This window comes from Cyprinus carpio, chromosome A21, assembly GCF_018340385.1.
Source record: "Cyprinus carpio isolate SPL01 chromosome A21, ASM1834038v1, whole genome shotgun sequence".
NCBI lineage: Eukaryota > Metazoa > Chordata > Actinopteri > Cypriniformes > Cyprinidae > Cyprinus > Cyprinus carpio.
This window is the reverse complement of record NC_056592.1, coordinates 15244356-15260878: the sequence shown is the minus strand read 5'-3', so window position 1 is coordinate 15260878 and position 16523 is coordinate 15244356. Positions and strand designations below refer to the sequence as shown.

Here is a 16523-nt window from a genome sequence, read left to right as displayed (position 1 = left end):
GATATTGTATTTGCTGTATTGAATGCAAGAAAAGAGCTGGAATAGCAATAATTCCATACTGTGGGTTTCCGAGACTTAAAACGCAAGATGACAAACAAAGGTGCAAGACAAAAGCATATGTATATGTGGTGAGAAAAAGACAGATATATAGTGGAAATGTCTGAAAAAAATAGCAGAAGAGCAGAGGTTAAGCAATGAAAGCTCCTTAATCGAGAATAAGGTGTCAAAGTGAAATGCCATTTGAGAGGGAGGGTGATAGAGAGAGACCGAGCGAGAGAGAGAGACTGAGAGGTATTCACGGTGAAGGATGCACACACACAGTCTGTGCAGGCGAGGACGGCACCTCATCTTTGGAGATTGTGACGATGCAGATTTAGCAAGAGCTGGTGTCTGTGTGATGTGATGAGAGAGTGAGGACTAGGACTGAGAGTGAACCTGAGGTTTGGCCATGTCTGAGTTCAGGTCCAGAGTGCGCTGTCGGAGAGCAGGTGTCCGTGCTGCTGTCGCTCTCATCGGACTCCTCCACCGTTCACGCAAGCGGTGTGAGAGACGGAGACTGACGGAGACAGACGGCCAGTGGTGGGTGAACGTCATTGTGGGTCATATATGTCTGTATGTGGTGGAGAGAGATATATGTGTGTGTGTGTGAGAGAGAGGTCAGAACATTCATGAATTATTTAAGTTTGTACTCAATGCAACACTGCTGTTCATGGATTAGTTTTTGGATTCTGTCACACAAAGTTTGGCTGGAAATTTAAACTCCAGGGAAATGTTTAATTCTAGGCCTGCATGTTCTGCACACTTTATGAGCAAGTTATGCTTAGTGATTTTTGGTGCTTTCTGACCAAAAAACAAGGGGATATTTGGTAGCTTTATGATTTTATAAATAATATAGTTAATAGTAATACTTTTTGATAAGGATTAGTGTAAACAAATTGTTCAGTGTTGTGTAGCAGCCATGTTTTGTATCAGTACTTTACATGATTCAGTCATTTGGCATCTTAATTTGTAATATTATATTTTAGTAGCATCAGTAGCATCTTGATTTCAGAATCAATAGTTATTTCCTAGCAAACTGATTAATGAGTATTTTTGAGAGGAAATATGTTTCTATGGGTTTAAGTTGGATGGATGGATGGATGGATGGATGGATAATAGAACAATCTAGATAGATAGATAGATAGATAGATAGATCTAGCTGTCAACTTATAGAGCTCAGCCAAACTTGATGTTAGACTGATTAAATTGATGTACAAAAGCATCTTTTGTGAAATTACCCACAATCACTCTTGCGGAGTTTTCAGGAGAGGTGTTTTCATGTTGACTGAAATGACAGACAATGTGACAATAAGCTGTTCACATCGTCCCCGAGGTGTGAAGACAATTCTCCTGGTCAGGATGTGTTGTTTACTTGGTATGGTGCCATTTATTTCAGTATATTTCTGTTTTTTATTTTTTTGTCCAAATATGAGCTAAAGTATCATACGTTTTTGTATGTATATGTACATGCAGAACGGATTCTTTTGGCTAGTTTTGTGAGTGTTGAGTATGTGAGTAAAATACCTTGTCAAGCATAATGAACGATATGTCACTTGCTCCTTAATACGAATATATTGATGGATTTATGGGATCTATTTACAGAGAGCTTATGAAGGATTGGGTGGGTATTTTTAGAGCCTTGTTCATTTCTGTCTCTAACCTCCCCCTTGCTCCCCCTTTCTCTCTTTTTCTCTGTCCGTACCTCGCTTATGAAGAGAGAGGTGGAAAGAGAAGGGAAATTAATTGAGCAGGAGCCTCTAGATCCTCAACCTGTCAGCCTCCTGTCCTGAGAACTCATTTAAAGAACAGATTGCCCATCTTTTGCCCATTTTTTTATTGATGATCTTGAAATCATATGAGGGTCAAATAGGAGAGGTACATTCCTGAGGAGTGAAAAGAGACTGAGGCAATAGAAAGGCTTTCAGCGAGGATCCTCTCTGTGAAGATGACACTGCAGACGACCATACAAAATTCAATTGTCAGCTTTTAGAAGTGCACTTATAGTATCTTTTTTTATTATACTTTATACTTTCACTATTATACTGACATTTAGAGGCAGTTTTTAGCTACTGATGCCACATTGAAGAAATTCAAAGACAGTCAAGTTAACTTGTTCCATCAATCAATCAATAAATGCATTCTTTTTCACATTTAAACATTCATAAAGATGAAAAGAATAATGAGTGCACCTCTTAGATTAGTAGACGTAGATCATAGATCATGATGCATTAGGGAAACTGTGCAAAATGTGACTTTCTGTGTATTTCAGCACCTTTGTAGCTGTATATTTGTTGCTTTAATGTTATTTTAAAAGAGTGGAATGACAGTGATGATGTCACTGTGTTGCAGGAAGCAGGAGTTGCTGACCATCTCCAATGTACCCCTGGCAGATTGCCCTCCCTCTCCCCCAAGAACCGCCCCTCCCACCATGAAGGTAAGCGGCACGTCTGTTTCTCAGGGCCTGTTATGAATCAGCACTGAAAGAAGATTTGCAGAGAGAGCTTACAGCTGCAAAAAAGCAAATTGAGGCATGGTGTCAAGCCTCCATATAACATTTCATAAATAGTTTATTATAAAGCCGCAATTATGGACTAATTTGGTTCACACAGATAAAACCGTCTTTCTTCTCTCTTTTCTGGAGACAAGACCCTAGCACAAGCCTGTAGATGGTGATGTGCCCTGCTTATTCAGTAGACCATGACTTCAGACGTCATCCCCTATGTAGTCTATACCTGTATGCTCCTCAGAGGAGGAAGAAAGGAAAAGCAAACTCTCAGAATGCCCATCACATTTTATAAGAATGGAAAGGTTTTTAAAAAATGCACTAAATGTACAATATTCCCATATATAGTGGGATCAATTTTAGTTAGTCAACTTATTGCAGATGTTCTTATTTTATGTGAACATAAATTACTGCTTGCCACACAAAGACAACTTAACTGTTCCGTGCTGGTTATGTATAACATTAAGGGTCCCAGTACAGAGCCCTGAGGAACGTCAAAATGTCATTTTTTTTTTTTTTTTTTTTTGATTTGTTTTTAATATATTGTATTGTTAGATTAACTTTTGTTGGGGAGGGATGATTTTTTGTTCTGTGAGATGCAGCTACAAAAGCAGTTGTATGAATATAACAGATTGTCGGATTATCTTCTCACATACTGTATACTCAGCAACAAAAATAGCAGATTGTGATATTTAGTGCTCTGAACTGACAGTAAGTGCTGCTTGCTGCAGCAATACACAAGGGATTACAAGATTCCTCAACCACATTCATGTCATTCACACCTAGTAGACTGTAATGCGCGATGGCCTTGTTGTTGACATGCTAAATAGAGTGAAATACTTGGCATGTTATAGGTTAGCCAAAATATTAACCTCTATATTTCTTTTTCAACAGTCTACTCAGTTTTTTGACATGTTGGACAAGATGGAGGTAAGAAAAAAGTGAAAATATATGTAATATTACCTTGTTTATTTTTATTTTTACTTGGATAGTCAGCTAGAGTAACTACTTAGTGCTAAACTGTTTAATTCAGCTTTGGTAAATAGCTGTGGTGTAGTAATTGTGTTTGGTGCCTCACGACTCCTCCACTGTCAGTTGCTAACACTGCAACCTCTGACATTTTGACCCTGACCCTTTAGCAGGTTTCTGAGGTGGAGGAAATGAGGCCACAAAGATTAAAGGTCAGAGGGTTTGAAAACATTTAACTAGATTACACCTCAGCTCAGTGCTTGTCTATGTTTCGAACTTGAAGTATTTTCATTGCATGAGGCTGGCGTTCTTCGTTAATGTACTGTATGTAACATTATATATTGTACAGTGGGTCTAAAAGTCTGAAAATACTCTGCAAGTCCAATTTAAACCTAGATTTTAAAGAAAGTTTTAGAATTTCAAAAACAATAAAACAACAACAAAAACATTTTAGATTCCGTGTTATATAAGTGTCATTGAGGCAAAAAAGGAATATACTAAAACTAAAACATTCTGAAATAAATGTTCAATTTTTAAATAAATTGTTATGCTCATACTATAATGATGAGAATGTATTAAATTAGACAAATGTAAAATAGAAGCATTTTCACATGGGCCCCATTTGAGATGCGTTTTATATAAAGAACAGTATAGAAAAGCAGTTTTAAATCTAAGCATTTTTATTGGACTGCGTTTTATACATACAGTATAATCATACCCTCAAATGCATGTGTTCATTCAGATTGTCCAGACAGCCACATACAAATGTCTGTTGTAAGCATGACTGTCAACCATTGTGTGGACTGCATGTAATTTCTCATATAATGTAGTTGCATGAGCAATATATGCCTCATAACACGCTTCCTGTCACGGCACAAGCATCCTTCTAAAGCATTGTGAAGATGCTTATTTACAGCATTATCTTCTGAAATTGTTATTATTATCCCTGCAGGATGGTTACATTCCATACCCACGGATAGAGGAGGTACAACAATTTAAGTCCACATCTGTTACAATAATATTATATACTTCTAAAAACACTTTATGTGATGCCTTTGAATTGTGTATCAGATGCCACTCTCTTTCTGACTGTTTGATTTCTCTTTCAAAGGTGTTACAGCAGGGTGAGCCATACCCTCAGGTCATCCTGCCTCCGTTCGGGGGTTACTGGATAGAAGATGCTGATGCCTCTGCTGCCATCCCTAGCTGGGAGAATGGCTTCTGTGATGAGGAGGATGGAGAAGGAAGCATTTCAGGACAGTTTGGCTACAGACTGGAGAGTAATTATGCCATTCGCGCGTATCGCAAGCATTTTCTGGGCAGGGTGAGAACTCAATTGCGGGTTCTTTGTTGGGGGGGTTGGAACTCAGTAATTGTGCAATTTCATTCAGTATGAATGTACCATCAGATATGGAAAATATTTGTCCAAGATCATTTTAAACGGATCACTCACAGGTCGGTTTTTATTGTCAGAGTGCTGATAATCAGCCGTCGGTATAATTTAATGCAGTGTTCTTTAGACTGGCGATGGATTTGTTTGCAATTAAACCGCTTTCTCTTATCTGCCGGTCTTAGGAACATCTGAACTTCTACTGCACGGCAAGTAACCATGGCAACCTTGTACTGTCCCTCAGACACGAGGAGGTGAAGGAGCAAGAGTACCTGCAGATCATTCTCAGGTAATAATAGCCCTTTCAATCTCTTGTGTGTAATTACATGATTGGCACATTTTGAAACATTTGATTGCATTTTTCTATCAAATTCTGCCTCGCTTAGGACTCCATCAAGGACAATCTATGACAAGATCTCTTTGGCAGGCTTGACTGAGCTCCCCAGTGTCCCTCAGTTAGCAAAGGTAATGATTGTGCCCTGCGGAGATGGTTCACGGGCTTTAACCACTTAAAAACACTCTGACAGACCCTTAAGTCTTATTGATTAACTCTAAAGAACAAAAACTCATTTCTAAAGTGTAAACACAGTTATTTATTAGTATGTCGTCTGCCATTTAAAAAGGTTAGACTGATGTTTATGTGCACAATTTTTTTTTTCCCATTAAATATATCCAAACATCCAAAGTAGATACTTGTTTATTTATTCTTCTCACCTCATTGTGTTGTGAGTCTGTCTCAAGTAATGTACTGTAGCTTTGCAAAGAGGCTCTTTTCGAAGGACGGAGGAGGTCAAAGTATATTATATTGAAAAAATATATTGAATATGACAGTAAACTAAAGCATGTGCAGGATTTGTGATTGTGGTTTTTCATGTTTATGTGGTGTTTCTTATAGGTACAAGTGAAAAAACAAAACAAACAACAACAAAAAAACATTTTTGAGTGTTTTGTTATGTGAGTGTTTTCGGTATGAAAGCAAGTAACAGCAAGTGAAAAAATATATATAATAAAATGGATCTTATGACATCTTTAAAGAATTAAATAAATGATCTTACTGTTTGTTGACTAAGGGGCTGCTTGTGTTTTTGTGTCATGGTTTTCCCACTATAGATACTATGTGAAGACATTGTAGGTCTGAGATTTAGTCCTGTGCTGTACCCAAAGGTGAGTTCAAGATTTATATTTTTATTATTAATGTTGTAATGTAATTATAAATAATATTATATTATATGCATTACTGTTCACTAATGGAGAATGTCATTTCTTTTCAATGAAATTAATATTTTTATTCAGTTTGGCTCCATTAAATTGGTCAAAAGTGTCAGTAAAGACATTTATGAAGTTACAAAAGATTTCTATGTCAAATAAATGCTGTTCTTTTGAACCTTCTATTCATCAAATTATCCTGAAAAAAAAAAAAATATTATTATTGTTTCCACAGCACAACTGTTTTTAACATTGATAATAATAAGAAATGTTTCTTAGGCACCAAATCAGCATATTAGAATGATTTCTGAAGGATCATGTGCCACTGAATATTGGACATTAATAATTCACAATAATAAATTAAGTTTTCAAATATATTGAACTAGAAAGCAGTTATTTTAAAAATGGCATAATATTTCAGAATATTACTGTTTTACTGTATTTTTGTAATCAGATAAATCCAGCCTTTGGCGATCAAGTCTAATTTTAAAAACATTTAAAACCCCATAGACCCTAAATATTTTAACAGTATTTTATAAAAATTATTGATTTATTTGTAGTTTTATAATTCCTTAGTCATTCCCACAAAGCTTTTGCATATATATATATTTACATATGAATGATTTTTGTTTGTTTGTTTGATTTTATTTAATTTTTTTAGCACAAACACAAAACATTTCATAAAAATGTACTTTGTTAGGTTTTAAAATGTAAAAAAAATAGATAAACTATTCAAAATTAAGGCAAAATATTTTCGGGGCCACTATATGTGTCAGACTCTGGTCTGTATTTTGTGTGGGTTTTTTTTCTTTGCTCCCCTTGTGCCTTCCTTGCCCTTATTTGGTCCTTCCTGTTCCTGTCTGTATGTTCATTTACTCCTGGTGTTCCCCATTTGGTTCATATTGTTATTATGTTTCATTAGTTCCAGGTGTGTATCATCTTGTCTTGTGTATTTTAAGTGTTCCCAGTTCCTAGTTCTGCTGTTAAATGTTATACCTACGCTCCTGTGGTTGTATCCCTTTATTTTGTTTAATTAAAATCCAAGTTTATGTATTCTCCTGGATCTCCTCGTTCCTTCCCCGAGTGACCGTGACAGAACAGCAGATCAAACAAGATGTCTACGGCTGAAGACAGGCTTTGGTGTCTGCGGCAGGATGGTTGGGAACTGGAGAGGTATGTAGAGGAGTTCCTAGAGCTCTCCAACCAAGTGAGCTGGTTCGACTCTGCTCTCAGTGTCTGTTTTCGGCTGGGGCTGGATGTTGACCTAATCGGCTGCGATCTTCCCACGTATAGTTTTCCCCTGATCGAGCTGGTTAGTCATGTCCTTTATTTAAATGGAGTTAATCTGGAGGTAGAAAGAGTTTGGAGTGATCATCCAGTCCCTCCCGAAAACCACAGAGCCTCACCAGCTCACCCCCCACCAGGACTCTCCACATACCCAGCCAAATGTTCTGATCACCTATCTCCTCCCAGCACCATCCCTGTCCTCAGTCCAGAAACGCAGGCCGATCCCCAGTCGAGCTTGCCGGCTGTGGCTCACTCAAGCCTGCTGGCCTCTCCTACGTCAAGCCTGCCGGTTGTGGCTCACACAAGTCTGCCAGCCATTCTGAAGTCAACTTAGCCGGCTTCTATGCTGTCAAACCCGCCGATCATCTCCCTCTCCACAGCCCAAAGGAGGAGATTGTGGAGGAGACTGGACTCCAGCCCCAGAGCTCGCTCCAGTGTCGGCTCCAGCCCCAGAGCTCGCTCCAGTGTCGGCTCCAGCCTCAGAGCTCGCTCCAGTGTCGGCTCCTGTCGGATAGCTCGCTCCAGTGTCGGCTCCAGCCCCAGAGCTCGCTCCAGTGTCGGCTCCAGCCCCAGAGTTCGCTCCAGTGTCGGCTCCAGCCCCAGAGCTCGCTCCAGTGTCGGCTCCAGCCCCAGAGCTCGCTCCAGTGTCGGCTCCAGCCCCAGAGCTCGCTCCAGTGTCGGCTCCAGCCCAAGAGCTCGCTCCAGTGTCGGCTCCAGCCCAAGAGCTCGCTCCAGTGTCGGCTCCAGCCCCAGAGCTCGCTCCAGTGTCGGCTCCAGCCCCAGAGCTCGCTCCAGCCCAAGAGCTCGCTCCAGTGTCAGCTCCTGCCCCCGAGTTCAGCCCAGGGTGGGCTCCTGTTCCCCAGTTAAGCCCAGGGAAGGCCCCAGTTCCCAGTTTTGGCCCTGAGAGGGCCATGGTGCCCGTAAGCACTCCGAAGTGGGGTTTTTTTTTTTAAGGCTCCAGCCCTAGAGGGTGGGGCGGGGGCCTCGGAGGCGGCTCCGTCATGGCTCCCTGTGCTCCCTGCTCCACCATGGCCTCCTGAACCGCCTGCTCCGCATTGGCATTCTGAACTGCTTGATTCGCCATGGGTCCCGGAACGGGTGCTGTCCTGGAGGCCTTCTGTCCTGGAACCCTGCTCCTATAGGCCTTCAGAGCACCAACCCCCCTGGTGGATGTTGTATGGAGCGTGACGCGCCTTCTGGGAGGGGGGTGTTATGTCAGACTCTGGTCTGTGTTTTGTGTGTGTTTTGCTCCCCTTGTGCCTTCCTTGCCCTTATTTGGTCCTTCCTGTCCATATGTTCATTTATTCCAGGTGTTCCCCATTTGGTTCGTATTGTTATATTTCATTAGTTCCAGGTTCCTAGTTCTGTCTGCTGTTAAACGTCATACCTACGTTCCTGTGGCTGTATCCCTTTGTTTTAATTAAAATCCAAGTTTATGTATTCCTTCCCCGAGTGACTGTGACAATGTTTCAATTTAAAATATAAATGGTTTATTTGAACTTTTTTAATTACATGATGTTTATCCATCATATTCGTTTTATGAAGTCTGTGAGAGGATTGGGTATTTCATTAAAACAATATTGCTTCTAGCCAAGATGATATTAATGTGTCAGATAAAAACGAATTACAGATTTAAAAATTATAGTTTGTTTTCAATGCACTAAAACTTTCGCCATCTTGTTTATTAAAGTATTTATTCAGTAGCAATGGTTTAATAGTTAAAAACTGGTTTGCATGGGAGGGGTTATTTCTGAAATTTTAGTGTAACTAAAGAGTCTGTCAAAGCTGTACTGATGAGGAGCATATTATTTGTTTGACATTTATCTTTGTTTGTTTGTTTTTTTGTTTGTTTTTTTGCAGGGCTCTCAATTAATAGTGAATTATGATGAGCATGAGTTAAACAACACATTTAAGTTTGGTGTCATCTACCAAAAGTTTGGGCAGGTGAGGAAATTAGTGTTGAATGTGTGCAGTTCACTGGCTGTTATAAATATCAAAGACTGCCAGACTGGGGTTCTCAAGGATACTTTAACAGAGGCTTTCTTTTCTAGCTGCTTCGATCTGAATCACCAAAGCAATAAATCAATAAGTTGTTACTGTATGTGTAGTTGTCTCTTCATTGTTTGCCATTCACTAATGTTTTCTGATACACTCTGATGCCCACAGACCTCGGAGGTGGAGCTGTTTGGGAACAGTGAAGAAACTCCAGCATTTACAGAGTTCCTCAGAATGCTGGGAGACTGTGTAGAGTTGCAGGACTTTAAAGGGTAAAAAAAAAAAAAATTAAAGTGAGATTTAAAAAAGAAATATTTAAAAAAATATATAAATGTGAATAGTTAGGATGTGTGAATATATAAAAGCAGTGCTGGGTAGACAAATTGTAGTCCTTTACTGATTCCATACTCATTAACATTAACATAATCCATTATATTACACAATGTAGGTAACTTTTTGATTACTTTTAGATTACTTTTGAGATTTTGGAATCTGATTATGTAATCCAGATTACATGTAATCAGTTATCACCCAGCACTGTATAAAAGGGCAGCTTTTGATTTCTCCACACAAAATCCTTAAATTCAAGTCGTGCTGTTTCATCAGTAAACACTTGTACTTTCAGTATATTTTCTCTTTGTGTCTTATATTCAGCTTTCGAGGTGGTTTAGATGTGTCTCACGGTCAGACAGGGTCTCAGTCGGTCTACACTGTGTTCAGAGGACAGGAACTCATGTTTCACATCTCCACCAAACTACCCTATACTGAGGGAGACATACAGCAGGTGCTCACCATGATTGAAATCTATTCCAACATCGGGACAACTGGTATGTAGGTCTATTCCAACATCGGGACAACTGGTATTATGTTTTTTATAGGTCCAAAGGAAGCGTCACATTGGGAATGACATTGTGGCTGCAGTTTTTCAAGAGGATCCCACACCTTTTGTGCCTGACATGATCGCTTCCAACTTCCTCCATGCCTTTATTCTAGTTCAAGTGGAAAACCCTGGAACAGATGACACCACATACAAGGTGGTATATACATATAATGTGGTTACTGAAAGTGTTTGCAGATTATATTTGTGGTCATTCTAACTGTATACTGAATTGTAATTATATGGTGCAGGTGTCTGTCACAGCCCGTGAAGATGTGCCACAGTTCGGCCCTCCTCTTCCCAGTCCACCCATCTTCAAAAAGGTAAATAAGTGCACCACAGCTTCAACACTAAATTATTTTATATTAGTATTTTTGTCTTGTTTTCCATTTAGAATATCTCAACATCCTTAAAAAAAATATTTGTTTACTTTTAAAATTTTCATAAGACACAAATACATTTTTTAAATATTTTACTTTTTTAACATTTTTCTTACAACGTTGGCAATTGTTTTTCTTTTTAAAGCATAAATATAACAGTTTTTAGTTTAGGGTATGTTTAAAACAAGAAAGGAAAACGGGTGTATTCTCAATCTTTTATGAATTTTTGCTTTTCAAGTAAATTGATCTTGTTTTAATAATATTGCAATATTTTTATGGGAAAGCAAAGCAAAAACTGATCAAGAAAACAATATTTTGCAGGGCAGCCAGTTTGCTGTCAGATTATTGTTTTTCCTTAATTTTTTTTTTGATGGTTACATTTGATTTTTTGTGGCGTGGTTTTGTTTTTATGGTTGTTTTTTAATGTTTGTTTTGTTTGTATTTTTTTTTTGTTGTGTCTTTGTGTTCTGTATTAAGAGAGTTTCTGCTGACCAAGCTCATCAATGCAGAGCTGGCATGCTACAGGTCAAGCCGATTTGCCAAGCTTGAGGTGAGGAAACAATAGAGCATCATTTGTTACCGCATTGAAGTCCTGGTGTTAATTGAACAGTTAATGGCTGATAAGATTGTGCTTTGCCACAATCTCTGAATTGTTAATCCTTATGTTGTATTGGGGGTCTCAGGGGCCATTTACACAACAATGTTTAAAGCCAAAAACGGGAAACTTTTTATGCGTTTTGCCTGTTCGTTTACACGACAACAGCATTTTGGGGACTGAAAACGCATATTTTGGAAAACGGGTTTCAAATTGCAAGTTTTTGAAAACGCCACCGTTATCGTTTCCGTATAAATACCCAATACGGGAATCTTTGAAAACGCTGATGTCATGCGTCTGGGTAGTACATGTTAGGTATGTAGACATGCGCAATACCTGTCGATTTTAAAGGCAAGCGCGAACAAACATACACAACAATGGCGGAGTACATGGTGTTGTTGCTGCTCAAGAGTTTGCTTACGCTTCTTCAGCAAAGTGTGGATTTACTTCACCAATATTACAACCAACAGCAGAGATGCATCATATACATCATATAATCATCACTTCCCTACAGGTACTGTTTACTTACAAGGTAACAGCTCCAACTACTGTCCTGGCATACATAATACAGCATTTTTGGCCGTTTTCGCGGATATGTGTAAACGCGAATCGTTTTGAAAACGTTGTCGTGTATATGTGAAGGGAAAACTTTTCCGTTTTTGACTACATCATTGACGTGTAAACGTAGCCTCAGAGACCCTAAGGCCATTTTAAAAATAGCTTCTTGGCTTTTCCTAAACATATGACATTAGATTATAAACCAAACATGATAACTCTTTTCAAACGTCCTTGATTAAAAGTGTTGTGTTACTTATTTTGGGGTAATAGAGACCTTAAATATAAAAGATGAATAAATACAGTGTATTTTCACATATTACCAGAATTAGAAGGGAAAATAAGTTATTAATTTAGTTTGTACACTGTACAAAACATTCAAAAGTTTGGGGTCAGTAAGAATTATTTATAGTTTTTGAAGTCTCTTATGCTCACTAAGGCAGAATTTATTTGCTTAATAATAAAGAAATATTGCAAAATATTACTAGAATTGAAAATTGTTTTCTAGTTTAATATATTTTAAATTGTAATTTATTGCTGTGATGGCAAAGCTGAATTTTCAGCATCATTACTCCAGTCTTCAGTGTCACGTGATCCTTCAGAAATCACTCAAATATGCTGATTTGGTGCTCAAGTAACATTTATTATTATGTTAATATATTTGTGGAAACAGTGATACATTTTTCAGGATTATTTGAATAGAAATGAAAAAAACTGCGTTTTTGTAATATTTTAAATGCAATTTCTGTCACATTTGATCTATTTAAAAGTACACATTTAATTTTTTATTTTTTATTTTTGAATGGTACTGTACATCATTTGGTTCTTTGGGACCGTAAGATCAGTTTCAACAGAACATGTGAATGTTTTGTGTTTGTGAAATAGGAGAGGACACGGACAGAACTGCTAGATAACCTTCATAATGAGTTACACAAGCGCACACAGGCAATGCTGGGTCATCCCCTCAGTGCAGATGAAGAGAGGATGGAGAACGGAGGACATGGAGGAATACTGGAGTCAATTAAGGTATTAAGTCAAAAAGATCAGCCGTCATATTCACATGCAGCTTGTCAAAATGGTGAACTATCCTTTCAATGTCTTTGTGTCTGTCTCAGCGGGCGATGCGCGTGCGCAGTCACTCTATGGAGGCGATGGTGGGCTCGCAGAAACACGGCCGCTGCTCTCCGGCGGGAGGAGGAGGCGTACCCACCAGCCTGAGCGGGGTCGGCCTGACACACAGCAACACTGAGGCTGCCAAGAACTCTGTGAGCATCTTATTATGTTCACAACACAGACACACAAATAAACTGGATTGAAATGGCCGAGTTAGTGTGGTAACAGCCACAGTGTAATAGCTTTGTAGTTCACTTTAATTATTTGAATATAACTTGATTTGTATAATTAACCCTGCACATGACTTAAAAATAACCTTTTCATATATTTTTAGTCTCCAGTGACATCGAGTGCCGTCTCCTCTGAAAAGCCCAGTGAAGAGACGCTCAGGTCTGTTCCCGCGGCTGCACACAAGTATGGACGGACAGCCAGAGCGCCACACACGCAGGTCTGGCAAAAATACACACTTACAGATCTGTAACCACTATATATATACCATTCTGAAATATGATAGCTTTCAGAATTGCCTAGATCCAAATTTCTAGTCAATGTTATGTCCCAGCTAACAGGAACCTTCTGGCAAAGTTATGAACAAACGTTCTTCCAGTGACGTTAATAGAAGTTAGTTCAGTGTAATATTGTCTTTAAAAATGTTCTCAAAAGATTAACACAAATATTAACATTCATTGAATTTTTTGTTTCCGAAATGTTTTAATTGGACATTCATCATTCATGTTTTTTAAATGTTACAAGTTTTTTAGAACAGTCAGAAAACATTTAAAAATAATGTTCCTATAATGTTTGATTAAATGATACAATGTGATGTTCCCATAATGTTTGCATAAAAAAAAAAAAAAAAATTTTTTATTATTTATTTATATGTTTTTATTTTATAAGAGATCGTTGAACGTTAAGTAATGTTGTTTTCATAACTTAATGGGATGGGATTTCCATTAATGTAATCGGAATGTTAGCAAAATAATTCTTAAAACATATATTTGATCAGCTGGGGTGCCATAGGGTTTTCAAATTTTATACTGCTAATATTTTCATATATACAAATTACATACCGAGTAAGAAACATAGTATGTTATTACAAAGATGATATTATAAAAACAACAAAATTAAATAATTGTTTCCAAAACTGATTGATTCCAAAATATATTTTACATTGTCATTATGCTAAAGCAAATTATTAAAACATTAAATTATTAGACATTAAAAATCTTGCAAAGATTGTAAATATAAATTAAGTGTGTGTGTGTGTGTTTATGTTTATATATGTATATATAATAAAATGTTATATACTGCATACATTATATATTAAAGTATATCATTTACTTTTTGTTGCTGTGTTAATGTCAACAAAAATTCCATTTACACATTTTGTTAATATCATTAAAAAGTAATGTTAACTTTGACTTAAACTTTTGAAAACCCCTGCTTTAAAAAGCTGTACAAATTGATAAATCTGTTTTTTTTGTTCTTTGTCTGTCATTTTAGTGTCCTAATTGATCAAAGAAGTCTAGACAGTGGTCATCTCTCACAGGAAGTGAGATCAGAGACGTCGTCCAATCCTAGCTCTCCAGAGATCATAAGCAATGAGAGGTCAATTTTTAGTTTTGCCACTGGTACTTAATAAATGTGTACTATCAATGACTAATAAGAGTTTCTTTTTCTCTCTCTGTTTTTACAGGCCATCTCTCAAGCGGAAGGAGGTCAGTGGAAGACCAGATATCTCTCGATCCTCCTCCAGCACCAGCAGCTTCAGCAGTGCTGCCGGTGACCCAGAGACACTGGAGGAGAAAGAGCCTGTACGTAAATGTGTCTTCATGTTCATTAATGTTGCTATAAGAAGTGTGCATGTTAAGTCTGTTCTCTCATGTCTTCAGAGCAGCCTCCAGATTTCTCCTAGTCTCTCACCAGTCTTTGGCTCTCTGAGCACAGAGGGGCAGGGCGCAGGAACGCCAGTGATTATGTGCCGCAGTCCAACAGGTATTTGAGTTGTGTCCCTCACATTCAGTATTTGAATGAGTCACATGTTATTGAATGTCTCTCTATTAATAGATTTTAGGAATAAGATCTCACCCAGATCCAATCTGAAGTTCCGCTTTGACAGATTGAGCCAGTCTGCTGCAGTAAGACTTTGTCCTTTTATGACTTGTTCTTTCATTCTCTGTCATTCTCTGTAGTGTTTGTTTGGTTTTTTTTAGTCATTTGGTTAAGTGTGTGTGTGTGTGTGTGTGTTTGTGTGTGTGTGTATGTGTGTGTGTTTTAAGGAGGGTAACCACTCAATGGTAACTTTAAACTTTCTTTTCACAGGGACATTAGCAAAGGGAATGTCAAAGATGATCAGAACCATTGTAAGTTATTCATGTAATTCATAAATGTAGTCATAAATCACATAGTCTTGGGGGAGGAGTTAAACCAGCTGCTGCAAATAGTGAAATAGTTTTTTGGGTCATTTTTTGATACCACATACCTCCAAATTTGATGATCCCCATTGTAAGGGACCTCCTTCCTAAATGATAAAGACAGCTTTTAATTTCATGTCAGAAGACATTTATGAGTCATTCTATAATTTTGGATAAATTTACCAGCCATTGATGGTAATTATATTTTTTCTAACAATTTTCTTCAGATATATAATATTTTATCCATTAAGAGAAAGCTTACTATATTGCACAAATATTATGTACACCCTATTTTTCTGTTTTTTGTTTGAAATGTCTCATTTTTTGCAGTGTCTGGTTTTAAAGTGTTCAAAATAACCAATATAGAAATGTATAAGTTAGCATTATCTATAAAATATTAAAGTTACTTCTAAAATCTAAAAACTTCAGAAAAATATTTTTTTTTTAGATTTATTTAATTTAATTATATATATATATATAAGAAAATTAATTTATATATATATATATATATATATATATATATATATATATATATATATATATATATATAATTTATTTAATTTAATTATATATATATATATAATTTTTTTTTTTTTTCATGGACCTGAACTTTATCATTGACCCAGTTTAAAAACCTCTGATTTATAACATTTTAAAAACATTTACAACTAGTCTTTTGTCATTTGACAGGAAAAAAGTATCTGGTTTAATGTGTTTTCCTGCTTTAAAAAATATTTCCACAGTAAAGAATGCTGATTTTTAAACTCCCCTGCAAAAATAGACCAGGAGAGAGGCATATGAGTTGAGATTTGAGGGGGAAAATTCTGTTGGATTCCAATGATATGATTGATAGGATATTATTTTTTAAACCATATAACAAGTCTTTTTCACATTGCGAGAGCAAAATAAAAAGCCAAGAATCCACAACTCACAGCCTAAATTGGTTGTTGAAAAAGAGGTTTTTCTGATGTTGGTGTTGTGGTATAAATGTCAAGTTTTTAATTATTTTAATTATGGAATAAAATAGAGCGTGACGGACATTTACAAGCGTCCATGATGGATAATGATTATTTGCAGCACAATCTTTCAGTAATGGGCCATAAAAATCACTCATAATCATAGATTCATATTAAGTTATGTTCTTGTCAAAAATATTTTTCTTATTTGGTATTCACTAACACCTTGAACTCTCCATTTAAT

General features: G+C 37.2%; 1 protein-coding gene across 1 annotated transcript; it reads left to right on the top strand.

The window, feature by feature from the left end:
* The first annotated feature begins 291 nt into the window (after window positions 1-291).
* Window positions 292-15271, top strand: rap1gap2b (RAP1 GTPase activating protein 2b). The gene is given in 23 exon segments (XM_042711035.1): window positions 292-579; window positions 2389-2473; window positions 3437-3472; window positions 4464-4496; window positions 4623-4835; window positions 5087-5190; window positions 5288-5366; window positions 6012-6065; window positions 9255-9338; window positions 9561-9661; window positions 10044-10173; window positions 10268-10423; window positions 10518-10590; window positions 11111-11196; window positions 12682-12822; window positions 12912-13061; window positions 13244-13263; window positions 13265-13357; window positions 14413-14517; window positions 14606-14723; window positions 14802-14904; window positions 14977-15134; window positions 15167-15271. Coding segments are annotated over 22 exon segments (2220 nt in total). The 5' UTR covers window positions 292-448; the 3' UTR covers window positions 15102-15134; window positions 15167-15271.
* Window positions 15272-16523: the final 1252 nt, after the last annotated feature.